Below are 27,442 nucleotides of genomic sequence, written 5' to 3'. Positions count from 1 at the left end.
GCAGTCCTTAGACTAGTAATCCATATTGATTATAATCTGTAAACCTTTGCATGGCAGTGATAGTCTGCAGTCATTAGACTAGTAATCCATATTGATTATAATCTGTAAACCTTTGCATGGCAGTGATAGTCCGCAGTCATTAGACTAGTAATCCATATTGATTATAATCTGTAACCCTTTGCATGGCAGTGATAGTCCGCAGTCATTAGACTAGTAATCCATATTGATTATAATCTGTAACCCTTTGCATGGCAGTGATAGTCCGCAGTCATTAGGCTAGTAATCCATATTGATTATAATCTGTAACCCTTTGCATGGCAGTGATAGTCCGCAGTCATTAGACTAGTAATCCATATTGATTATAATCTGTAACCCTTTGCATGGCAGTGATAGTCCGCAGTCATTAGACTAGTAATCCATATTGATTATAATCTGTAAACCTTTGTATGGCAGTGATAGTCTGCAGTCATTAGACTAGTAATCCATATTGATTATAATCTGTAAACCTTTGCATGGCAGTGATAGCCCGCAGTCATTAGACTAGTAATCCATATTGATTATAATCGGTAACCCTTTGCATGGCAGTGATAGTCCGCAGTCATTAGACTAGTAATCCATATTGATTATAATCTGTAAACCTTTGTATGGCAGTGATAGTCCACAGTCATTAGACTAGTAATCCATATTGATTATAATCTGTAACCCTTTGCATGGCAGTGATAGTCCGCAGTCATTAGACTAGTAATCCGTATTGATTATAATCTGTAAACCTTTGCATGGCAGTGATAGTCCGCAGCCATTAGACTAGTAATCCATATTGATTATAATCTGTAACCCTTTGTATGGCAGTGATAGTTCGCAGTCATTAGACTAGTAATCCATATTGATTATAATCTGTAATCCTTTGTATGGCAGTGATAGTCCGCAGTCATTAGACTAGTAATCCATATTGATTATAATCTGTAAACCTTGGCATGGCAGTGATAGTCCGCAGTCATTAGACTAGTAATCCATATTGATTATAATCTGTAAACCTTTGCATGGCAGTGATAGTCCGCAGTCATTAGACTAGTAATCCATATTGATTATAATCTGTAACCCTTTGCATGGCAGTGATAGCCCGCAGCCATTAGACTAGTAATCCATATTGATTATAATCTGTAACCCTTTGCATGGCAGTGATAGTCCGCAGTCCTTAGACTAGTAATCCATATTGATTATAATCTGTAAACCTTTGCATGGCAGTGATAGTCCGCAGTCATTAGACTAGTAATCCATATTGATTATAATCTGTAAACCTTTGCATGGCAGTGATAGTCCGCAGTCATTAGACTAGTAATCCATATTGATTATAATCTGTAACCCTTTGCATGGCAGTGATAGTCCGCAGTCATTAGACTAGTAATCCATATTGATTATAATCTGTAACCCTTTGCATGGCAGTGATAGTCCGCAGTCATTAGACTAGTAATCCATATTGATTATAATCTGTAACCCTTTGCATGGCAGTGATAGTCCGCAGTCATTAGACTAGTAATCCATATTGATTATAATCTGTAACCCTTTGCATGGCAGTGATAGTCCGCAGTCATTAGACTAGTAATCCATATTGATTATAATCTGTAACCCTTTGCATGGCAGTGATAGCCCGCAGTCATTAGACTAGTAATCCATATTGATTATAATCTGTAAACCTTTGCATGGCAGTGATAGTCCGCAGTCCTTAGACTAGTAATCCATATTGATTATAATCTGTAAACCTTTGCATGGCAGTGATAGTCCGCAGTCATTAGACTAGTAATCCATATTGATTATAATCTGTAAACCTTGGCATGGCAGTGATAGTCCGCAGTCATTAGACTAGTAATCCATATTGATTATAATCTGTAAACCTTTGCATGGCAGTGATAGTCCGCAGTCATTAGACTAGTAATCCATATTGATTATAATCTGTAACCCTTTGCATGGCAGTGATAGCCCGCAGCCATTAGACTAGTAATCCATATTGATTATAATCTGTAACCCTTTGCATGGCAGTGATAGTCCGCAGTCCTTAGACTAGTAATCCATATTGATTATAATCTGTAAACCTTTGCATGGCAGTGATAGTCCGCAGTCATTAGACTAGTAATCCATATTGATTATAATCTGTAAACCTTTGCATGGCAGTGATAGTCCGCAGTCATTAGACTAGTAATCCATATTGATTATAATCTGTAACCCTTTGCATGGCAGTGATAGTCCGCAGTCATTAGACTAGTAATCCATATTGATTATAATCTGTAACCCTTTGCATGGCAGTGATAGTCCGCAGTCATTAGACTAGTAATCCATATTGATTATAATCTGTAACCCTTTGCATGGCAGTGATAGTCCGCAGTCATTAGACTAGTAATCCATATTGATTATAATCTGTAACCCTTTGCATGGCAGTGATAGTCCGCAGTCATTAGACTAGTAATCCATATTGATTATAATCTGTAACCCTTTGCATGGCAGTGATAGCCCGCAGTCATTAGACTAGTAATCCATATTGATTATAATCTGTAAACCTTGGCATGGCAGTGATAGTCCGCAGTCCTTAGACTAGTAATCCATATTGATTATAATCTGTAAACCTTTGCATGGCAGTGATAGCCCGCAGTCATTAGACTAGTAATCCATATTGATTATAATCTGTAAACCTTTGTATGGCAGTGATAGTCCGCAGTCATTAGACTAGTAATCCATATTGATTATAATCTGTAACCCTTTGCATGGCAGTGATAGTCTGCAGTCATTAGACTAGTAATCCATATTGATTATAATCTGTAAACCTTTGTATGGCAGTGATAGCCCGCAGTCATTAGACTAGTAATCCATATTGATTATAATCTGTAACCCTTTGCATGGCAGTGATAGTCCGCAGCCATTAGACTAGTAATCCATATTGATTATAATCTGTAACCCTTTGCATGGCAGTGATAGTCCGCAGTCATTAGACTAGTAATCCATATTGATTATAATCTGTAAACCTTTGCATGGCAGTGATAGCCCGCAGTCATTAGACTAGTAATCCATATTGATTATAATCTGTAACCCTTTGTATGGCAGTGATAGTCCGCAGTCATTAGACTAGTAATCCATATTGATTATAATCTGTAACCCTTTGCATGGCAGTGATAGTCTGCAGTCCTTAGACTAGTAATCCATATTGATTATAATCTGTAACCCTTTGCATGGCAGTGATAGTCCGCAGTCCTTAGACTAGTAATCCATATTGATTATAATCTGTAACCCTTTGCATGGCAGTGATAGTCCGCAGTCATTAGACTAGTAATCCATATTGATTATAATCTGTAAACCTTTGCATGGCAGTGATAGTCTGCAGTCCTTAGACTAGTAATCCATATTGATTATAATCTGTAACCCTTTGCATGGCAGTGATAGTCCGCAGTCATTAGACTAGTAATCCATATTGATTATAATCTGTAAACCTTTGCATGGCAGTGATAGTCTGCAGTCCTTAGACTAGTAATCCATATTGATTATAATCTGTAAACCTTTGCATGGCAGTGATAGTCCGCAGTCATTAGACTAGTAATCCATATTGATTATAATCTGTAAACCTTTGCATGGCAGTGATAGTCTGCAGTCCTTAGACTAGTAATCCATATTGATTATAATCTGTAACCCTTTGCATGGCAGTGATAGTCCGCAGTCATTAGACTAGTAATCCATATTGATTATAATCTGTAACCCTTTGCATGGCAGTGATAGTCCGCAGTCATTAGACTAGTAATCCATATTGATTATAATCTGTAAACCTTTGCATGGCAGTGATAGTCCGCAGTCATTAGACTAGTAATCCATATTGATTATAATCTGTAAACCTTTGCATGGCAGTGATAGTCCGCAGTCATTAGACTAGTAATCCATATTGATTATAATCTGTAAACCTTTGTATGGCAGTGATAGTCCGCAGTGATTAGGCTAGTAATCCATATTGATTATAATCTCTAAACCTTTGCATGGCAGTGATAGTCCACAGTCATTAGACTAGTAATCCATATTGATTATAATCTGTAAACCTTTGCATGGCAGTGATAGTCCGCAGTCATTAGACTAGTAATCCATATTGATTATAATCTGTAACCCTTTGCATGGCAGTGATAGTCTGCAGTCATTAGACTAGTAATCCATATTGATTATAATCTGTAAACCTTTGTATGGCAGTGATAGCCCGCAGTCATTAGACTAGTAATCCATATTGATTATAATCTGTAACCCTTTGCATGGCAGTGATAGTCCGCAGCCATTAGACTAGTAATCCATATTGATTATAATCTGTAACCCTTTGCATGGCAGTGATAGTCCGCAGTCATTAGACTAGTAATCCATATTGATTATAATCTGTAAACCTTTGCATGGCAGTGATAGCCCGCAGTCATTAGACTAGTAATCCATATTGATTATAATCTGTAACCCTTTGTATGGCAGTGATAGTCCGCAGTCATTAGACTAGTAATCCATATTGATTATAATCTGTAACCCTTTGCATGGCAGTGATAGTCTGCAGTCCTTAGACTAGTAATCCATATTGATTATAATCTGTAACCCTTTGCATGGCAGTGATAGTCCGCAGTCCTTAGACTAGTAATCCATATTGATTATAATCTGTAACCCTTTGCATGGCAGTGATAGTCCGCAGTCATTAGACTAGTAATCCATATTGATTATAATCTGTAAACCTTTGCATGGCAGTGATAGTCTGCAGTCCTTAGACTAGTAATCCATATTGATTATAATCTGTAACCCTTTGCATGGCAGTGATAGTCCGCAGTCATTAGACTAGTAATCCATATTGATTATAATCTGTAAACCTTTGCATGGCAGTGATAGTCTGCAGTCCTTAGACTAGTAATCCATATTGATTATAATCTGTAAACCTTTGCATGGCAGTGATAGTCCGCAGTCATTAGACTAGTAATCCATATTGATTATAATCTGTAAACCTTTGCATGGCAGTGATAGTCTGCAGTCCTTAGACTAGTAATCCATATTGATTATAATCTGTAACCCTTTGCATGGCAGTGATAGTCCGCAGTCATTAGACTAGTAATCCATATTGATTATAATCTGTAACCCTTTGCATGGCAGTGATAGTCCGCAGTCATTAGACTAGTAATCCATATTGATTATAATCTGTAAACCTTTGCATGGCAGTGATAGTCCGCAGTCATTAGACTAGTAATCCATATTGATTATAATCTGTAAACCTTTGCATGGCAGTGATAGTCCGCAGTCATTAGACTAGTAATCCATATTGATTATAATCTGTAAACCTTTGTATGGCAGTGATAGTCCGCAGTGATTAGGCTAGTAATCCATATTGATTATAATCTCTAAACCTTTGCATGGCAGTGATAGTCCACAGTCATTAGACTAGTAATCCATATTGATTATAATCTGTAAACCTTTGCATGGCAGTGATAGTCCGCAGTCCTTAGACTAGTAATCCATATTGATTATAATCTGTAAACCTTTGCATGGCAGTGATAGTCCACAGTCCTTAGACTAGTAATCCATATTGATTATAATCTGTAAACCTTTGTATGGCAGTGATAGTCCGCAGCCATTAGACTAGTAATCCATATTGATTATAATCTGTAAACCTTTGCATGGCAGTGATAGTCCGCAGTCATTAGACTAGTAATCCATATTGATTATAATCTGTAAACCTTTGCATGGCAGTGATAGTCCGCAGTCATTAGACTAGTAATCCATATTGATTATAATCTGTAAACCTTTGCATGGCAGTGATAGTCCGCAGTCCTTAGACTAGTAATCCATATTGATTATAATCTGTAAACCTTTGCATGGCAGTGATAGTCCGCAGTCATTAGGCTAGTAATCCATATTGATTATAATCTGTAAACCTTTGCATGGCAGTGATAGTCCGCAGTCATTAGACTAGTAATCCATATTGATTATAATCTGTAAACCTTTGCATGGCAGTGATAGTCTGCAGTCATTAGACTAGTAATCCATATTGATTATAATCTGTAAACCTTTGCATGGCAGTGATAGTCCGCAGTCATTAGACTAGTAATCCATATTGATTATAATCTGTAAACCTTTGCATGGCAGTGATAGTCCGCAGTCCTTAGACTAGTAATCCATATTGATTATAATCTGTAACCCTTTGTATGGCAGTGATAGTCCGCAGTCATTAGACTAGTAATCCATATTGATTATAATCTGTAAACCTTTGCATGGCAGTGATAGTCCGCAGCCATTAGACTAGTAATCCATATTGATTATAATCTGTAACCCTTTGCATGGCAGTGATAGCCCGCAGTCATTAGACTAGTAATCCATATTGATTATAATCTGTAACCCTTTGCATGGCAGTGATAGTCCGCAGTCATTAGACTAGTAATCCATATTGATTATAATCTGTAAACCTTTGTATGGCAGTGATAGCCCGCAGTCATTAGACTAGTAATCCATATTGATTATAATCTGTAACCCTTTGCATGGCAGTGATAGTCCGCAGTCATTAGACTAGTAATCCATATTGATTATAATCTGTAAACCTTTGTATGGCAGTGATAGTCCACAGTCATTAGACTAGTAATCCATATTGATTATAATCTGTAACCCTTTGCATGGCAGTGATAGTCCGCAGTCATTAGACTAGTAATCCATATTGATTATAATCTGTAACCCTTTGTATGGCAGTGATAGTCCGCAGTCCTTAGACTAGTAATCCATATTGATTATAATCTGTAATCCTTTGTATGGCAGTGATAGTCCGCAGTCATTAGACTAGTAATCCATATTGATTATAATCTGTAAACCTTTGCATGGCAGTGATAGTCCGCAGTCATTAGACTAGTAATCCATATTGATTATAATCTGTAACCCTTTGCATGGCAGTGATAGTCCGCAGTCCTTAGACTAGTAATCCATATTGATTATAATCTGTAAACCTTTGCATGGCAGTGATAGTCCGCAGTCATTAGACTAGTAATCCATATTGATTATAATCTGTAAACCTTTGCATGGCAGTGATAGTCCGCAGTCATTAGACTAGTAATCCATATTGATTATAATCTGTAACCCTTTGCATGGCAGTGATAGCCCGCAGTCATTAGACTAGTAATCCATATTGATTATAATCTGTAAACCTTTGCATGGCAGTGATAGCCCGCAGTCATTAGACTAGTAATCCATATTGATTATAATCTGTAACCCTTTGTATGGCAGTGATAGTCCGCAGTCATTAGACTAGTAATCCATATTGATTATAATCTGTAACCCTTTGCATGGCAGTGATAGTCTGCAGTCATTAGACTAGTAATCCATATTGATTATAATCTGTAAACCTTTGCATGGCAGTGATAGTCCGCAGTCATTAGACTAGTAATCCATATTGATTATAATCTGTAACCCTTTGCATGGCAGTGATAGTCCGCAGTCATTAGACTAGTAATCCATATTGATTATAATCTGTAAACCTTTGCATGGCAGTGATAGTCCGCAGTCATTAGACTAGTAATCCATATTGATTATAATCTGTAACCCTTTGTATGGCAGTGATAGTCCGCAGTCATTAGACTAGTAATCCATATTGATTATAATCTGTAACCCTTTGCATGGCAGTGATAGTCCGCAGTCATTAGACTAGTAATCCATATTGATTATAATCTGTAACCCTTTGCATGGCAATGATAGTCCGCAGTCATTAGACTAGTAATCCATATTGATTATAATCTGTAAACCTTTGCATGGCAGTGATAGTCCGCAGTCATTAGACTAGTAATCCATATTGATTATAATCTGTAAACCTTTGCATGGCAGTGATAGTCTGCAGTCCTTAGACTAGTAATCCATATTGATTATAATCTGTAACCCTTTGCATGGCAGTGATAGTCCGCAGTCATTAGACTAGTAATCCATATTGATTATAATCTGTAAACCTTTGCATGGCAGTGATAGTCCGCAGTCATTAGACTAGTTATCCATATTGATTATAATCTGTAAACCTTTGCATGGCAGTGATAGTCCGCAGCCATTAGACTAGTAATCCATATTGATTATAATCTGTAACCCTTTGTATGGCAGTGATAGTCCGCAGTCATTAGACTAGTAATCCATATTGATTATAATCTGTAACCCTTTGCATGGCAGTGATAGTCCGCAGCCATTAGACTAGTAATCCATATTGATTATAATCTGTAACCCTTTGCATGGCAGTGATAGCCCGCAGTCATTAGACTAGTAATCCATATTGATTATAATCTGTAACCCTTTGCATGGCAGTGATAGTCCGCAGTCATTAGACTAGTAATCCATATTGATTATAATCTGTAAACCTTTGCATGGCAGTGATAGTCCGCAGTCATTAGACTAGTAATCCATATTGATTATAATCTGTAACCCTTTGCATGGCAGTGATAGTCCGCAGTCATTAGACTAGTAATCCATATTGATTATAATCTGTAACCCTTTGCATGGCAGTGATAGTCCGCAGTCATTAGACTAGTAATCCATATTGATTATAATCTGTAAACCTTTGCATGGCAGTGATAGTCCGCAGTCCTTAGACTAGTAATCCATATTGATTATAATCTGTAACCCTTTGCATGGCAGTGATAGTCCGCAGTCATTAGACTAGTAATCCATATTGATTATAATCTGTAAACCTTTGCATGGCAGTGATAGTCCGCAGTCCTTAGACTAGTAATCCATATTGATTATAATCTGTAAACCTTTGCATGGCAGTGATAGTCCGCAGTCCTTAGACTAGTAATCCATATTGATTATAATCTGTAAACCTTTGCATGGCAGTGATAGTCCGCAGTCATTAGACTAGTAATCCATATTGATTATAATCTGTAAACCTTTGCATGGCAGTGATAGTCCGCAGTCCTTAGACTAGTAATCCATATTGATTATAATCTGTAACCCTTTGCATGGCAGTGATAGTCCGCAGTCCTTAGACTAGTAATCCATATTGATTATAATCTGTAAACCTTTGCATGGCAGTGATAGTCCGCAGTCATTAGACTAGTAATCCATATTGATTATAATCTGTAAACCTTTGCATGGCAGTGATAGTCCGCAGTCATTAGACTAGTAATCCATATTGATTATAATCTGTAACCCTTTGCATGGCAGTGATAGCCCGCAGTCATTAGACTAGTAATCCATATTGATTATAATCTGTAACCCTTTGCATGGCAGTGATAGTCCACAGTCATTAGACTAGTAATCCATATTGATTATAATCGGTAACCCTTTGCATGGCAGTGATAGTCCGCAGTCATTAGACTAGTAATCCATATTGATTATAATCTGTAACCCTTTGCATGGCAGTGATAGTCCGCAGTCCTTAGACTAGTAATCCATATTGATTATAATCTGTAAACCTTTGCATGGCAGTGATAGTCTGCAGTCCTTAGACTAGTAATCCATATTGATTATAATCTGTAAACCTTTGCATGGCAGTGATAGTCTGCAGTCCTTAGACTAGTAATCCATATTGATTATAATCTGCAGGGTGTCCCTTTTATTATTAGCTTTATAATCTCCTAGTGTTTATAGCCAGGGGAAAGATTTTCACCACCTAGATTTTTCATCTTATTTATAAATATTAAATATATTAATGATATATTTGTGGCTTTGTTCCAACATTCCTTCTCTCCTAGCCTGATAACATTTCCTGTGGATCTGGAACATCCAAAGTCAGTCGGTCGCTAACAGAAATACGGCGATATAAGGTGCGTTTAAGGTGCCATACACCATCACTGACTTATACTGTGTATATATAAATGCACTGATTGAGAGTCGTAATGAGTCTATCCAATAATATGTCTTCCAAGTGCTTCATTTACCTACAGTGTCGTTTTTACATCTGTCATCTGAACAAGGTCAGCTCAGGAAGATATAAATAAGTAATCTATACCTTGTGCTAGAAAAATCACCAACAAATGTATAGCTGTTAAGGTATTCTTACCTAACGATTACCTCCTCTAAGATGGATGCTTTACATACATTGTGCCTTAAATAATGCATATGGAATCCCATGATTCATAGCTTTTCTGGCTCACCACTAAACATATTGAATCCTGCTTTAATCATTTGGGAATAAACTAGCTATGCACATGTTGTAGTTCTTATCTCTGCTTGTAGTCCAAACAGTAATACATTAATAAAACATAATCTATACATTTGCTAGCAGTTTGGATAGTGCAATGAATGGGTTCATTTTAAAGTGAATAGCATAGGTTGGCATGGCAGATATATTTAAAACATGCATTTTGTTAATAGAAGTACTGCTCTAAAGACCTACATTGATTAAAAAACAAAACGTACATTAAAGCAACAGCAAACAAAAAAGAAAATACAGATTCAAATCTGAAAGAAATCTTGAGATATTGGGCCTTCTGTCTATATTCTGTTAATGCCTACCTACTACTACTTACACAGCACCTCAATGAGTTAATATCAGTGGATCATAGACCGGGCTATTTAGTAGATATACTCCCAATAAAAACATGCATGCATTTAATTATATATATATACATATTTTTTTTAATTGATGGCATATCTAAAAACAGATTGCAAAAGCTGTAGTTCTCTTGTCTTCAGCTTTCACAAGCCCTCCCCTCCTAACCCCACCCAGACCTTCTGTGGCTGTCCAATCACAGACTTACCAATGCAGCTCAATTAGAAGTCTTTGCAAGGCAGGCACTTTGGGTAATTGCTGCCTCTTGAGTTTAGCTCCACTGAACTAAACAATCAGCAAGTAACAGGACCTAATTTCTGGCCAGGGAGTGTAACAAGGTACGTTTATAAAAGTACCAATTTCTATTAAATCTGCATTTTTTTGTAAAATAAAAAAAAAAGAGGACACACTCTTCACACAAAAAGCAAAAAGGAGTCTGGGGTGTCCTTTTAACATGGTTTAACAAGATTGTAATACTTGGTGCCTGAACTGCTTCCAGAGGCTCTCTTCAAATTTACGTTTTCCTCTGATCACCTGTAATGTGGCACCTGGAGCAAATCCATCTAAATGAAAATATTCTGTGCGTTTTTACTCCTTACTCAAAGAGCCAGTGCCAGCGTTAAAAGGAATTATCAGAAAAGTAAAAAGTGAAAGAAATTTTAAAAAGAAAGCATTCTTGACCATGAAATGTTTACATTAAGGTGACAGCGTCATATCAAATTTTCTTTACATTATACAATTCAATATAATATTGCTTTAAGATTGATTTTTTTTTTACCTTACGTTAAGGTTTTATCTGTAATTACCACTTGAGGTCTTACTGTTCCTAAAAGTACATTGCAGTTTTTACTTAGCAATACAATTTCCTAAATTGGAGTACTGTATTCTTTTTTCAGACCCTTCCACCAATCAAGAATGCAGAGGTCTCGCGCCCACCTGCGTGCAGAGACAGGGAAAGTCGCAGGGCACTGAAAGAAGCACAAAGGGTCTGGCCCAAACCCGAACCTCCTGTTCCATACCAACTGCACTTGTCTGTGATCGGAAGGTCACACCAGACATCAGACTTCTTGAACCATTTCCAAAATGACTTTCACCGTCACTTCCTATACCGGTGAGAAAGCCAAGTGGTTAATTCCAGTGAGACATTGAGCCGGTTTGTGATTGCCTAGCACATGTCTACCCATGCTATGCATGGATCAGTTGGCACTTTTTAAAAAGAAAGCTAAAGTGTATGTAGTTGATTGTAAAGGTCCAGTAGGCTGATCATCTAAGCATGTTTAACGAAGAACATCAAAGGGACTTTGTGACGCTAAATGCAATGACGAATTAATAAAGTATACATGTGCTCAGGTAAGGAGCTGCTTTTAATACAGGGTTAGTAGAGCTGAGCTATATCACTGATCGAGGTTCTCAATCATTCATCACGACACCTGGCATGCCGACGTATGGTAATCTACTAATTATTTAAAATAGCTTTCATGACTGTCAGACTGATGAACTAAACACTTCTAATCTACCCTGACAGAACATATTCAAAGAAGTGACGTATTGCTATTCATTGCCTGCTTTGTGGATATGTATTAATAATAAAGGGATAGTCTGGGAGTGCTGCACTTCCTTTATTATTTGTGCATGGTGCTGGATTTAAAGGGAACCTGAGTCATTCTATCCTCGGGATATGTTTTATTGCGGAGTGCTATTTTGTAGTTTTTGTTTTTCACTTTAATTCCAGAAATGTATTATCCTTGAGCGGATAAACTGACAGGACTGCCAACGAAGGTATAAATTATCTGAAAATTTAATTCAAAGTGAGTTTAAATGTTTTCGCCCATAATAACTGAACAGAAACATCTCTAACCTGTAGATTTTCTTCAGTTCGGCTACTTTGGCATAAAATTGAATTAACTTTAAATCCCTGACAGTTGACACTTTATAGAATAAACTGACAGAATATAAATACATTTATAATATAAAGACTAGAAGAGAATTATCTATCTTCCCTATAGATCACCCAAGGAAAAAGAGGAGAAACCGGTGCTTGTGGATTTACAGCCAGAAACTGGGGAACCCGACACGAGCCAAAGGAAACCAGCCGCAGTGCACCAGGAACTGGCTGTAGACATTATGACCTCTGTAATCCGGTAACAGAATAAGTCTTTAAGGAAACTATTACTGAAAATGAAATATTGCAGCAGTAGTGCCAGTGATCTGAGATGCTGGGTATAGAGGGGAATTCAAAGTGTAAGGATTATTACTTAGTATTATTATTATGGACTTATATTAATTCACTAAACCCCTGACAACTCTAATTTTAGTGAACCCTGTAAGTGTCCTTTTTTATTGGCCTGTTATCGTTTTGCTAGGTGCACACTCATGCACTGTGTACGGTTATGATTTTTATTGTATAATGATTAATAAGTGGCAGTTGCCCAAATGTAGTAGAATAGCGATGCTCTCTGGTGAGAGCACCAATCTGTACCACGGGGGAGGAAGTTTGGTGGAAGGGGTACATGGAATCTAATTTAGGGAGGTAAACGATCCATTGAGTAAACTTGGTTAGGCTGTATGTGCGTTAGCTACACACACAGTCCAAACGGGTCTACGTGCAGGCGAGCTCACAGTGCTTCCTGCAAGTTTAGAAGAAAATTAAGTGCATCGCCAGCATGCAGTGCATGCTGATGATGTTTTTTTTTTTTTGCACGGGACTAACGTTAACAAATATATGAATTTATAAAGTAAAATGAAATGTCCACACTGCTCTATCCTTGGACTAAACACCACCTTTCCTGTCACTAATTGTTATAAGTTCTGAACTTTTCTTTATTATTAGAATTAAGCCTCTCAGATGTTGATGTATAATTTCCTTTAAGGGACATTCCTATCCTGCACGCAATGTTGTGAGTCATATAATTCTATTTTCTTCATTTCTCTCTTTTTTTTTTTTTAGTAATCTTTTGGATGACCCAGAGTTTCATGAATCCCTTAAGCTGATTCAGGATGATCCTACCCCCTACTATAGTCAGGTGACCACGAATGAGAATGGTACTACAGAATGCACAACTGGAGATATAGACCTTAACACCTCTGAACTGAAGTCTATTGCCTATGTATTGGCTGCAGAAGAGGCTCATGGGGAACAGACCGCAAACTTGCTATTACCCACTGGATCAGCAGCCCAAGCCCATGCTGAATCCAAACAACTTGTACCTCATGACGAAGTGAAAGAAAGTATCAGAAGGTAAGCTGTAGGAGGACAATACACTCATTTATACCTTACTAAGGTGCAACTTGGGCACTTGATTGATCTCTTATTATTTCCCATCTCAGTTACTGTATTATCGACGTCCCTCAGGCCTGTATTACCCAATCACTATCCATACTAAATTCTGCTGCCATGTTTTTCTTTCTTACCCATCGCTCTTCACTAACCCCCCCCCCCTTGTGCCTATCCTTACATTGCTATGTAGAAACTTCAAGCATCAAATCCTGCAAAGTTCTCAACAACAATACATCCCTTTCTAGATCTCAAATGACTTTCTCTGGTCCTCTGTTCACACCTGCATTAACAACCAACTGTTTACAGCACTCCTTGCCGTATACTGTCTGGGATTATTTTATGTCATTACACCGTTACCATCAGCCTGTACCATTTCCCCCAGATAGGACGATTTCATTGTTCTGAGGTCCTGCTGCTTGCTGGATGATTTCTGATTTGGAGCCGTGTTTGGCTTTTAGTTTGTACCTATTAAATTGGATGCTCACAGTGCGTGTCTAGAACCGTGAGTTTACCCACAAAATTAGGATTTGTCAGGAAAGGACTGGGAATTGTACATTTTACACCAAAATATCCTAATGGGAATTCATTTCCATTCAGTTATTTTCCACATTAGCAGTTTTTGCCTAAAATTTGCAATTTCCTAGTAGTTGATAATACAGCCCTCATTGAGTTAATAAACCTGCATGTCCGTTTAACAAGACAAGCCGTGATCGTTTTTCACTAGGTGGCAGTGTCACCCCACGCTGGTGCTACTAACGCTGTTATTCTTCTCCTGGTAAAAGTCGTTTTTTAGTTTTCTATTCAGAGGTTTATTGACTCAGCTCTGAATTCTGCTGAATTCAAATCAAAATAGCAAAGCGGTTAGATCAGCTGCAGATCAGCTATTGTTTAAATGTTGCCATTTGGATTTCAGTTTGTTACAGCTCGGAGTTTAGTAAATCGGTAATAAATCTTTGTTTCTCCAGACCATTGATCTGTTTTATAAAATAGTGATAATTATTTTCCACACAGTTTCAGCAACCGATTTCTCATATTCATAGTTTAAGCAGCTGATCAGTCAGCTTTGGGCTTCCCTGAACCTTCACATGACAGAGGGAAGCAGGATGCAGGATGCATTGTGTTTGAAATTTCCTAAAGTCTTTTGGCACGGAGTGCCTCACATCACGTAATAACTAGTGTGACCAGCCTTTAACTGGCAAGCTTTTACTGAAAACGTATCACTCAATTCTTATTCATGACTTGATGTCCCTGGTTTTTCTCCAGTCTAGTCCTTTGGGTAGTCTCAAATAAAATGCTCCAAGAAAGTGCAAGGAGCTCGTTATTAAACACACTTGCTGCATGTGGCCAATGCAAAGCATGTCTTCCCATATGTCAACACTTTGGCAGCGCTCTGCACATGGGAAACTGTGGTTGGCTTGTATCTAGAAATGCTTGAGAACCTGAAACAAATACATAACCCCCTTTACCTATAAAGATCCCCCACATATTGGCAGTCCCGATTACCTTAATGTAATTTTCTAAGCAATATCTTCTGATCCTCTTGTAGTTGCATTTCCCCTTTATCGTCTAATGATTTTATTGACCTTAAATGAAAATATATTAACAATGGGTTTAATTGTATTCACCAGAAGCTCTAATGGGAGTAAACTGAGCTTTTCAAGGAACATTTTTAACTCTGGCATAATAGATTCTGACCTGACATGGGTTTTTTGGTTGTATAACTAATTTCTCTAGTCAAATAGCATGATAAGAGCATCATCATATATTGTCCTATATGTGTTTACCAACTCAACAGGATCAACGTTGGCTCACTTGTGATTTTATATAAGAAACCTATAACATGAGCCTCAGACAATCATTGGTGTCTACCCTTAGGGCAAGCTATTACAGGAACACTTCCTGACCTTGAAAACACATTGACTTGCTGAAGTACTGTGTGAAGAGTGTGTCCTTTTTTTCATTTTGCAAAAAGTGCAGATTTCAATAGAAATTGTCACTTTTATAAATAAACTTTGTTACACCCCCCTGGCTGTCAATCAGACAATTGGTCCTGTTACTTCCTGGTTGTTTAGCTCATTGAAGATAAACTCAAGAGGCAGCAATTGCTCTGAGCACCTGCCTTGCGAAGACTTCTCATTGAGCTGCATTGGGAAGTCTGTACTTGGACAGCCACAGAAAACCTGGACGAGGTTAGAAGGGTTTGTAAAGAGCTTGTAAGTTATTTTTATACCCCCAATTAAATAAAATGCATGTTTTTATTGGAGGTATATCTGCTATACAATGATCTTGATTTATTTTTTATTTGGCAGTAAAGTGTCCATTTAAGCTACTGTTAGTTATAAATATCTCTTACACTTTGTTTTCGACAATTTGCATATTCTTATAGTAACCCGCAGTTTAACAGTTAATGCACACTCCACCCCTTGCTTACTGCCCCGTACTGATGAGATCTGCTATTTTGATTTATCTTTCTCTGGATTTCATGAAATGGGCATATAAAGGGGAACGTTCTCCCCATTAACCCTTGGTGATGGTTTAGTCTTACCTTGCTACAGTAGGTCCTAATTAATATTTTACTGGAGTGAGAGGTGCAGCGGAGGGAAGTATGAAAAACACCGACTTCTGTAGAATGTTTAAATGATTAGCACCTGCCATTTTCCATTTTCCTTGCATGCTGGGTATCATTTTCCATGATGCCACATGTGCTCACACATCACATGCACAGAATCAAGGGAAGATGCCAGGCTTGGCTCACATTCAAATAAAGTTTAAATAAACTATTTGTTTAATAAAATGGGATATTCTGATTGGCTGTTATAACGTGCCATTCCCTTCACCTTTTCCTGACAGTTTGTTTTACACGATTATTTCCTACAGTGAGAATTCAAAGTGAATTTGAAATTTAAGGCCAGAGTATCCGAACTGAAAGCATTGCTGATTTTTCCAGTTTGACTATTTTGACTTTAAATTTGAAATTGACATTAATGTTAATGTTTTAGTGCCCCTCCAAGCCATGTTTCACTGGAGCAGGTGTATGTTATATGTCCCCACATATCAGCATATGTTTCACCGTCAGACTTTGTCCTCAGGTCCCCGGCGTTCAGTATCCTGGCGCAGTCTGTACTGGAGAACACTTTACAGAATATACTAATTGAAGCCAACCGAGGAGAAGTGGCGCTTACAGCTCGTCCTCGCGTCATTGCCCTGCCACCTGTCACACCCAGGTAACTCTCAAACACGTATATTCCATATTTCTTTACGGGTCTTTGGATTCTTTCATGACTAATTGAGCGTATGGCATAAATAGCCTTTTTCCTATCATATTCTCCATTAATGTCTCTATAAATGTTGTTGCTGGGTGATAGTAAGGGATGAGAAACACCTTAAAGATATAATCTATATGCTGAAGATCAGGGGTAATCAGCATGAAACGTATTAGCCATGGCTGAACTACTGCTCCCAGAACATACAGAACATACGCATGTGCTCAACCAAAGCAATGTTTAAACGAGATGGTTTGACTTTGCACAACCCTCTGGCACTCAGTTGAATTCATTGACAGGTCGATTGTATTCTCAATATTCTAAAAAAAGATATGCTCAATACCTGTCTGAAAATTAAAGCAAATAAAAAAACAAACAAACAAATAAAGTGTATGAAAATAGATTTAAAAAAATAACTGACCAATCTTTGAAGGCTGTAAAACATTATAACAGGACCTTAACAAGCACATGGTAGCTCTCCGTTGTAAAGGACGTGGTCAAAGACACAAACTTGTATTTTAGACCCTATAGTGTTAAACTAACTATTAAGCCCCCTGCCTCCCCCTCTTGTCGCCTTAAAGCTAGTAAAACTTACCTTATTTCTAGAACTGCGCGGGTCCACCTGCGCTGGCTCTGTCCCGATCCCCTTCCTTGGCTGACATCATCAGTATCGATGATCTCAGCCTATCACAATGCTTTTCTATAGGAAGAGGTGGGCTGGGAGCAGAGCCAAACACCCCCCTGACCAATCAGCATCACCTTATAAAGATGTGTTAAATCAATGCGTCTCTAGGGAAAGTTCAGCATCTCCAAACGTCACTGCTGCACACTACTGTATGTGATTGAAGTTCACTTTACAGAGCAGGAGATAAAACCTCTAAAGCAAGTTAACATCTGGTTGAAAAGTAAAACATTTTTTCATGCAGGCTGTGTCAGTCAAAGCCAGGAAGGGTGGGGCTGAGGCGGCATGAACATAAACAAAGTGTTTAACTCCTAAATGACAGAGAATTGAGCAGTGAGACTGCAGAGGCATGATCTATACACCAAAACTGCTTCATTAAGCTACAGTTGTTTTGTTGCCTATTGTGTCCGTTTAAAGCAGCAGTAAAACCCAAGTCCCTTACAGTATGGATAATAGTTTAGACCAACATGATTTTTTTTTTTTAATATACAGAACCTGGCTCTACTCCAGATCTCTTTATCCAGGTCTATTACACGAACTTACATGACACCGACTACGTAATTCATGCCCCATATTTACACAATTACACAATCATTGAAAATCAGTGTTTATATGAACAATTTATAAAAAGTGTGTATGTGAGCTTTAAAATACCAGTGTGTATGTGTATGCGAACATTGAATCCCTGTGTTTATGTGTATGCGAGCATTGGATCCCAGTGTGTGTGTGTATGCGAGCATTGGATCCCAGTGTGTGTGTGTGTATGCGAACATTGAATCCCTGTGTGTATGTGTATGTGAACATTGAATCCCTGTGTGTATGTGTATGCGAACATTGAATCCCTGTGTGTATGTGTATGCGAACATTGAATCCCTGTGTGTATGTGTATGCGAACATTGAATCCCTGTGTGTATGTGTATGTGAACATTGAATCCCTGTGTGTATGTGTATGCGAGCATTGGATCCCAGTGTGTATGTGTATGTGAGAAGTGTGTGTGTTGTGAGCTTTTAAACCCAGATGTAAGATTTCATGCTAATTTACCAAGTACTTTAGAGCAGGTTCGTTTCATGAAATGTAACATCAGTTTTCACATAGTTTTATTAAGGAATTATTGGCCATTTAACTTACAATGTAGACATTCACTTTAACCAAACTCTCCGGTTCCAGCTGTGACATTTCCTGCAGGAGATGGGCAGACATATATGTGCTTAATATGTACTGATAACAAATAAATAATAAATGATACCCATGTCTCTTTCTTTGACAGGGGGATGAGTCCAAATTCCAGAACTTGGTCAGTTGCCCTGGGCCAGCATAAAAGACCTATCTCGTGTGTAACTGAGAGAAATGATCTTCATGATGGCCCTGGACGTGCCACCCTATAGAAGGCCAACAGACAGCGTTTGTTCCTTTCACGCTGTGCGCACATTGCGCTAACATGTGACTTGGATCTCTAACTAACCCATGGTGTGATGTTTAGTAGCTGAATGGAAACATAGCGTTAAGATGGAATGTAACTATGATAAATTTCCTTTTTTCAAGGCATCTCATTGAAAAGCCTCATTTGTTTCCAGTTTGTGTTCCACAAGGAGGGAGATTTATGAAAGTGTCACAATCTAAAAAGTGGTAAAAGTTCTAGATGTGAAGTAATCACCATGGAAACCAGTGGTTATTGCTTCACTTTAACAACTTTGCACCAATTTTCAGATAACGTCAGTTTGATAAATATCCCCCAGATGTTTGTATTATCCCCAGTTACTAATCAGCCTTTACCAGCTATCATGTAGACTGTCAGGGGTCCTCAAACTGTGGCCCTCCAGATGTTACTAAACTACAACTCCCATGATTCTTTGAATTACATAGATAGCCAGAGAATCATGGGAGTTGTAGTTCAGCAACATCTGGGGGGCCGGAGTTTGAGGACCCATGATGTAGACTGTCAGGGACGGCCATCAGGTGATCCCCGGGTGTTGTAGAACTACAATCTTCAAATTCTTTGTGAGCCTGGGAAATACATTTAGAACATCCTTGCTATAAATGTAATATAGTATTTCACACTTTGCAAGATTTCTAACAAAGTTAGTTCAGCATTAAATGTTGGTCAAAACAAATGCATTTGAACATAGGGAGACCTGCTAATTTGTTTCCTTCACTCTAAAAATAATAGGAAATGGGGGCTGTCATTACTGTATCAGTCAGTGTATATGTCAGTGACCATATCTGGAGCTTTGTTAGATTTGGCTGAAAGCAATAAAGCAGCCAATTAGAATACATCTTTGGGTTTAAATGTGTCAGGATTGTCCCTTTTCTGTGTCTTTTTGCAGTTTCCAATACCTGCTCGATATGACACTGCAAACACAGACTGTAGCAGTTATGGTGCAAGGAGGCTACGGTAACAGTGCCTCAAGTTTAAAACACCTTGCACCCAAAGCCCATGCCCTCTGTTTTGAGTTGTGATGGGTAAGAAAGATCCGGACATGTTGACACGGCTGAATTGGCGCATGCTTGAAATGAAATGCCCATTTAAATGCAGGACTAATTGAAAAAAAAAAAAAAAGGCAAAATAAGCAAGTAACTAACATTCATATATGTTTCTGGTCTGCTTTCTCACTGTGGTTTTATTTATTAGATCCATTTATATTAAGGCATTACTGACAGCTAAAAAACAATCAATAAATTATTATCTGACCCAGGACTCCTTCTTCTGATTCAGACTGTCCAGTTTGACTTTCTCCTATCTACCAGGTTATTTCTCATGTTTAAAGCACACATGTGCCCATATTGTGGTAATATCCCCTCATTATAGCAGATATCAATGTCTAATCCCCTCCTGTGTCTCCTCTCTACAGTATTCCAAGCTGTGCCTGTGAAGGGCGAGATGTGTTTATGAGGTTTTGATATAAACAAAATTTGTGTTTTATGCAAAACTGTGGCTAAGCCTTACAGACTCGGGTCTCTGTGTTTATGAGGTTATCAGAGAGCAAGGTGTGTCACAGCTGCAGAGCTTCTGATCTAATCTGTCCATTTTAACTACGCGTAGCCTGCTGAACACCCTTAGGGAGTTATTCACTAAACACCGAACTGCCACAAACAAACCTAAAATACAACATTTAGGAAAGAAATGATCCAGTTCCGCTATAGTCATAGCTTGGCTATTTTATCATAGATTTTGCCATTCAGATTTTGATTCACAACAATTTTGAGTTTATGGCATAAGCCCTTTGGTGTATAACAATGCATTCAATTTATTTTGCCAAAAAATAATTAATTAATTGATTGATTTACAAAATCAGCCTAAAATAGCCAAGTTGGAAAACTACATACTTATGATGACTTCATGTCACTTGTTTAGTGAATAGAGCCCTACTTTTACCTGCATCCAGGTCTTCCTTGTCTAAAACATCTAAGGCTCAGACACTCTTTCTACTCTGGCCTTAATTAGTTTTCTTGCATACACTACCTTTCCCCTGCCCATCCCCCTATGATCTACAGCCCATGGTGTACCTTGCCGAGCAGGCTGCACACACTCTATCTAACCGTCCAACCGGATCTAGATTTGGACAGGAGCCCAGTCATTATTGCAGCTAGATTTGTTCCAGACATTTCAGGTCATTGTTCTGCCAGAGCAGGGGAGTGCTGTTTAAATGTTAAATAAAACGATTCCCACAGTGTCTTACACCTGAGAACTTTAAGAAAAAAACATAACCTGTAATTATAAACTGTTTAATTTTCACTGATACAGCAAAAAATGATTTGAACACACTTAGCCACCATTATGCTGTGACATTAATTCCGGTCCTTCCCAGAATCCTCTGTCTTGACCTGTTCTCTGTTCAACCTGTCTCATTTAAAACATGCATATGTTCTGATCAAGTTCAAAATGTAGGACTTCGCCCAGAGGTCCATATAATGCTTAGGCTAACAAAAACTGTACAAGTGCCTTTCACAGTACATCAAAATGTAAGCTCACTGAGCAGGGACCTCCACCTCTCTGTTCCTGTACGTCCAGTTGTCTGATTACAATTACATGTCTGTTAGTCCACCCATTGTACAGCGCTACGGAATCTGATGGCGCTATATAAATAATAATAATAATCAGAGAACCCACCGTTGGACATTATACAATACAAACATGAACTGCATGAATAGTGGGAGGCAAATCATACTGTGATAATGGGTCTCCAGGCATAGGTCAAAAAGGCCATGTTTAAAGGATACGTTTACAGCCCTTGAAGAAACTCTTAATAATAATGCTGTGACGAGGATTTACGATGTAGCGCTACAATTCTCATGGGACTCTTACACAATTGTTATGATCTTATGGGTTCTCGAAGTATGTGAGGATTTGGGGAAAAAAATAAAAAATTGGAGATATCAGAATTGTTTAATGGAAAACATCTGCATCAGCATCATCAGCATCATTTTTTTCTTGTAATAGCGCTTTATCAAGCAAACAGAATTAATATTTGTTAATTATGAGATTACATTTCAGTTTCTCAATGTGCCCTAACCAGCAAGTTTCCTGTTTAAAGTATCACTTTTTATTCAGATCTAGTTAGTCTTTTCCCATATAGCCGGATATATTGTTAGCACTAATGACTTTAGTAAATAGAAGGAAGTGAGGTCTGCCCAACCACATTGAGTGTGCACACCACAGTGCTACCAAACTTTTATTGAAGGACAAGGTTATATGGCAAACGTTTCGTGCACAAGCCCTCTGTCAATGCAAATGTCAAGGACTCCTAGGACCCCCAGAAATATCAAAATTTGACACTAGAAGGCTATAAACCACACTAGGACAATGAATAGCTGCTAAACAGCTGCACCTGAAAGCCTTAATATGCATGCACAGATTGGGGAGATAGTATTCGCATTGCCGTTTGCAGTAACAGAGATTTGGCTACACGGGGCTGCCAGGGTGCTGCTTGTGGTAAGTGGAGGCCTGACATGAGACTATAAAACTATGCGAGACAGCAGGAGAGGAGACCTCTGTGCCACACAGTGTACTTATCTCTTCCTCCTGATAAGGCAATATGGCATGCAGAATCTACCCCTCTCCAAAAGGAAAAGCTATTGATTGTGACACAGTGAAAGCAAATCTCACCTCTTACTCCTTCATGCAATTCCCCTTTTTATGAAAATCATTAAAGGGACACTAAGCACCATAACCACTTGAGCTCAGTAGCGCAAGTAGTTTCCATATTCTGCAAAAAAATGTAAACCGTTTGACAAAACCCAGGGCTGTCTCAGCGCCATTACTTGGCCCATCAGACGCAATATAGATTTGGAAAGCAATGATTGGCTGCAAGTACAAGTGGTGGTCAAACTAAACTGGCAGAAATTAATTAACTAAGCAGGAGGAAATGGCCAAGCATCAAGTGCCAGGAGAACTGTGTTTTTTTTTTCAACAACCCTGTTCAAAACAGTTAAAAAAAAAAGGTGAGAATGTGCCCAGAGACTCGGTTTTCCACACCCACAATAATAATAAGCTTAAGTAGTTATGGTACTTAGAATGTAACCTTTAATTGTATTGTGTTAATTTACCATGAGACCTACAATTATCTAATTAGGAATGACTTCCATGACCTATAATTACCTAACTCCCTTATTGTGTTTACTGAATGACTAGTTACTGGTTTATAACATTGTCTCAATAGATAATGTTTCATGTTGTGAAGCAGGTCAGAGATTTAGATGTGCAAACTGTACAACATCATGGCACATGTTTCCGCTTTACAACTAAATACATTGTGTACAGCTTAAATAAAATCTGTATTCATGGATTGCAGAGTACTGTCTGTGCCCATGACCTTGGGTACGACGCATAATCTGTCATTTTCTATAATTAAATTGTATTACTATAAAAAACAAGCTTTCCATTTTTATTGCGCATATGATGAGATATTCACTAATAGCATTCAGTGCGGTATCCAAAGTTAAAATAAGAAGCAGCTAGTGGACACCCGTGCCTTGTACCGTTCCGGATTGACGATGGTTTAGTTAGTGAAATCTATGTTTACGAGTCTCGCAGAAGGCGTGCAGTATAAGAATTTTATTCAATATATACATGTTCAGACTGCATCCAAAACCATTTAAAGAAGAGAATATAATATTATATCCAACTCCATCACGGGTCATTTTGGCATCAAATGAACGAAGAATAACTTGAATCTGTTGTTAGAAGGGGGGATGTCATTGCCATTTTACACGGGCTCTGGATATGTAAGAATTCCGTATAATAGTGTGATGTTAAATCATCCCGTCTGAACTTCTGCCAATAGATTTTGCATTAATAAGTGAAGAAATTGTAGAGTTGAATATCCAAAGCTTCTCTGGCCCTATCTGGAAGATATATTCTGGAGTAAAAAGTCCTTTATCATTTGTTGTTCTAAGCCTCTACCTGTGTTTAATATTGTAGATTAAGGACCAGAAGAATTTAAAAATATCTTAAATCTCCTTTTCAGATATGGATCTGCAGAGTCCTTCATAAAATGGATATGGTTTAATGCTCAGCATTAACAAATAACTTTTGAGTTATCACAAAGATTTATAGCCATATTTACAATTTATCTATAAAATAAATGAATAAAGGGACCCCTCAAAGCACCTTAAAGCAGTTGGCTATGCAGAGTTCAAGCGATCGCTGTGAATATGTGAATTGAGTGAGTAAATCTCGTTAGATTCAGTGGAATGAAATCCTGAATTTTATAACAAGACACGGAGGCTCATATTGCATATCCCTTTCTTTACTGTTGACAAATAGCAGCAAAGGAAACAAACAGAATGAAAAAAGAATGAACATGTGATAACATAGGCCCCTCCCCCCTCAGGTCCCAGTATAACAGGCAGCACTTCCCTTCCATTTCCCTCTTTCTTTGCTGCTCTGACACAAAGATAAGTACATGCCATATTTTCTCCTCATATTCTCTTAATATACTGATTTGTTCATTGATAATTTTCTCTTATTTACTTGTATTTATTTATCCACTTATTTAGTCTTTTTATTTCTAAGGTTAGTATTTGTCTCTTTGTACACTAGCCTCAGGGCCCAGACCTCCCCTGCTTATGTAGTCTTGTCTCCTGTCTGTTTCTTCTGCTCGAGCGCCTTTCTGCGCACTCCTTCTTGTTTGATAGTTTTACCGCGTATCTCGCGGGTGCCGCGAATCCCGCGAGATTCCCGGCGGCCATTTTCTGACATCCTGTCCCTACCTCTTAGTGTGTCACTGGTCTGGGCCCTGGTGAGAGCGTTTTTTCCTTGCTTAGTTGTTTGGGTGACTAACCCATACGTCCTTTATTTTTCCTATTACCCTGCTAGTTTCCACATCATGCCTAAACCCAGACTATCTGCTGGGTCCGCTCACTCTGGGGAGTCGGATACCCCACTAATCAGAACTGAGGCCCCTGTCACCTCAGATATCTCGCCTTCTATGGCGGATGGAAATACCCACCCCGGTGGGCCACAGTTTCTAGCGCTACAGCGCTCAGTAACAGACGCCATTATGGCTGCTATGGGGTCTATGTCCTCCACCCTCTCCCACACCATTTCACAAGCCCTCTTGCCCCGTCCTTCAGACGAGCAACTCTCGGGCACCTTGACACCCCAGGGAGAGGTGTCTAAAGAGGATTTCAAAAAGGCTGCCCGTAAGTCCAAACATTCCTCTGCCTCCAGAAACACCATGACTGGCGTACCTTCGGTCGCCCCAGAAAGCGTGTCCCATCCACGCAAAAGAGCCTTTCCGCGCCAGGCAGAACGGGCGCGGCTATGGAAATGTGCCAGAGCACAGATTGAGAGCGACACCGACTCAGAAATCGGGTCAAATGAGGAGGCTATGAACGAGTCGGATACCGACTCTGATGCGGATTCCGCCGATGGCGCTCTTGACCTCCTTTCCTTTGCTCAGGCAGAGATGCCCGGAGGCGAGACAGGGACCAGGAACCCCGCGGCTGCGGGGCCCTCCCTCGTGGATCCTTCGGGGGTCCCACTCTTCGACCCGGATGACCTTCACCATCCGAGGTCGGCGGAGTGGCTCCCGGCCGACCACGTTGCCACATACCTAGAAAATTGGGTCAGAAAACCCTTAAGCAAGGCGGCCCGCAACAAATTGAGGGCGGAGTGTCCTAGGCCTCTGGTGCCCAACAAGGTGTGTGACACCCCAGAGGTTGACCCCAAAATGACTCAGTTCCTCACTAAACTGGGCTGGAATCCCCGTAAAGGACTGGAGTCCGCTTTGAAGTCCTGCCAGGACAAGCACCTGGACATATTCGGACCTTTGGCCAAACTATTTGACTTGGCGGAAGACGCCAGAGCGGAGAACCGCATGGTCGACCCTGAAGACCTTAGAGGTTGGGTCTAGAGAGCAATTTGTATTGCTGGGAGCGTAAATACCTCCCTATCTATAGAAAGGCGTAAAGCCATATTATTCAAAATTGAGCCCAAACTGGCCAACCTCGCCCTTACGGAAGCGGGCAAAGACGCCCAAGGACTCCTCTTCGGAGATTCCTTCATTAAAGATTTAGGGCGTTTTGTGGGAGCATTCACGGCTCTAGACAAGGCCCAGGCCTCCATGAGGCGAGTATTCCAGGGGCGGGTCTCTACCAGGGCCGGCAGACTCAGGAGCCGTCTGTCCGGCCGCAGCTACCCCCAATCCCGTGGCACGGGAAGAGGCTCCTTTCAACACTATAACCAGTACCAGGAGACCTCCCGCCCCATGTTTTTTCCATCCCGCGGACGTCAATGGCGATCCAGAGGCCTTCGGGGTAACCCAAGCTCAAGACGACCATACGGTGAGTTGCCTCATACCACACATTTCTTCTCCGGGTTACATAGGGGGCAGACTCCAACATTTTTTCCCAGCCTGGTCACAAATCACTTCAGATCCCTGGGTACTGACCACTATTCGGGGTTTCAATATAGAACTCACCTGCCGCCCCACACACATTCCCCCTCCTCGACCGATCCGCTTTTCCCTCCAGGATCGCGGTCGGATCGACGAAGAACTTTCAACCCTCCGGTTCAAAGGGGCTATCGAACTAGCACCCCCCAACCCTGCGGGCGTAATAAGCAATATCTTCCTAGTGGAAAAGAAAGGCGGCCAATTGAGGCCAGTCATAAATTTGCGCCCCCTCAATGCCGTAGTCAGGTACCGCCATTTTAAGATGGAGGGTATTCACCTGCTAAGGGATCTCCTCCTCCACGGAGACTGGCTAGCGAAACTAGACCTAAAAGACGCGTACCTGACAGTGCCAATAGCGGAGGCCTCTCGGGACCTCCTACGCTTTTACTGGCGACACGAAACATGGCGGTTCACCTGTCTGCCCTTTGGCCTATCCTCAGCCCCATGGTGTTTCACAAAGCTTCTACGGCCTGTTATGGCCTGGCTACGCAGTCGAGGAGTTCGGCTAATCGTCTACCTAGACGATATTCTCCTCATGGCTCAGGAGCGTTCCACCCTCCTCACACATCTACGGCTAGCCATAAACCTCCTGTCACGCTTAGGTTTCATAATCAACTGGGAGAAGTCATGCCTGACCCCCGCCACCCGCTTGGAATTCCTAGGATTCCAAGTGGATTCGGGGGCAGCAACGCTGAGCCTCCCAATATCCAAGATTCGATCCATCCGCAAAGAGTTACGCAGGGCCCTTATCCGGCCCCAGCTCACCTTACGCCAACTGGCACGCCTCATAGGCCTGCTGGCCTCTTCAATCCAGGCCGTGTTCCCAGGCC

At 39.7% G+C, this 27,442-nt stretch overlaps 1 protein-coding gene across 2 annotated transcripts in view; it reads left to right on the top strand.

Moving 5' to 3' along the window:
• Positions 1-19,263, top strand: part of CFAP65 (cilia and flagella associated protein 65) — a 67,822-nt gene extending 48,559 nt beyond the window's left edge. For both annotated transcript variants that reach the window (XM_063429290.1, XM_063429292.1), the window contains exons 28-33: positions 9,696-9,767; positions 11,392-11,606; positions 12,502-12,636; positions 13,443-13,733; positions 16,862-16,996; positions 18,986-19,263. In XM_063429290.1, coding sequence (XP_063285360.1) covers positions 9,696-9,767; positions 11,392-11,606; positions 12,502-12,636; positions 13,443-13,733; positions 16,862-16,996; positions 18,986-19,103 — 966 coding nt within the window. In that variant the 3' untranslated portion in view covers positions 19,104-19,263. The remainder of the gene's footprint in view (positions 1-9,695; positions 9,768-11,391; positions 11,607-12,501; positions 12,637-13,442; positions 13,734-16,861; positions 16,997-18,985) is intronic.
• The last annotated feature ends 8,179 nt before the right edge of the window (positions 19,264-27,442 follow it).

This window comes from Pelobates fuscus, chromosome 8 (assembly GCF_036172605.1).
Source record: "Pelobates fuscus isolate aPelFus1 chromosome 8, aPelFus1.pri, whole genome shotgun sequence".
Lineage (NCBI taxonomy): Eukaryota > Metazoa > Chordata > Amphibia > Anura > Pelobatidae > Pelobates > Pelobates fuscus.
This window is presented reverse-complemented; position numbering and strand designations above follow the sequence as displayed.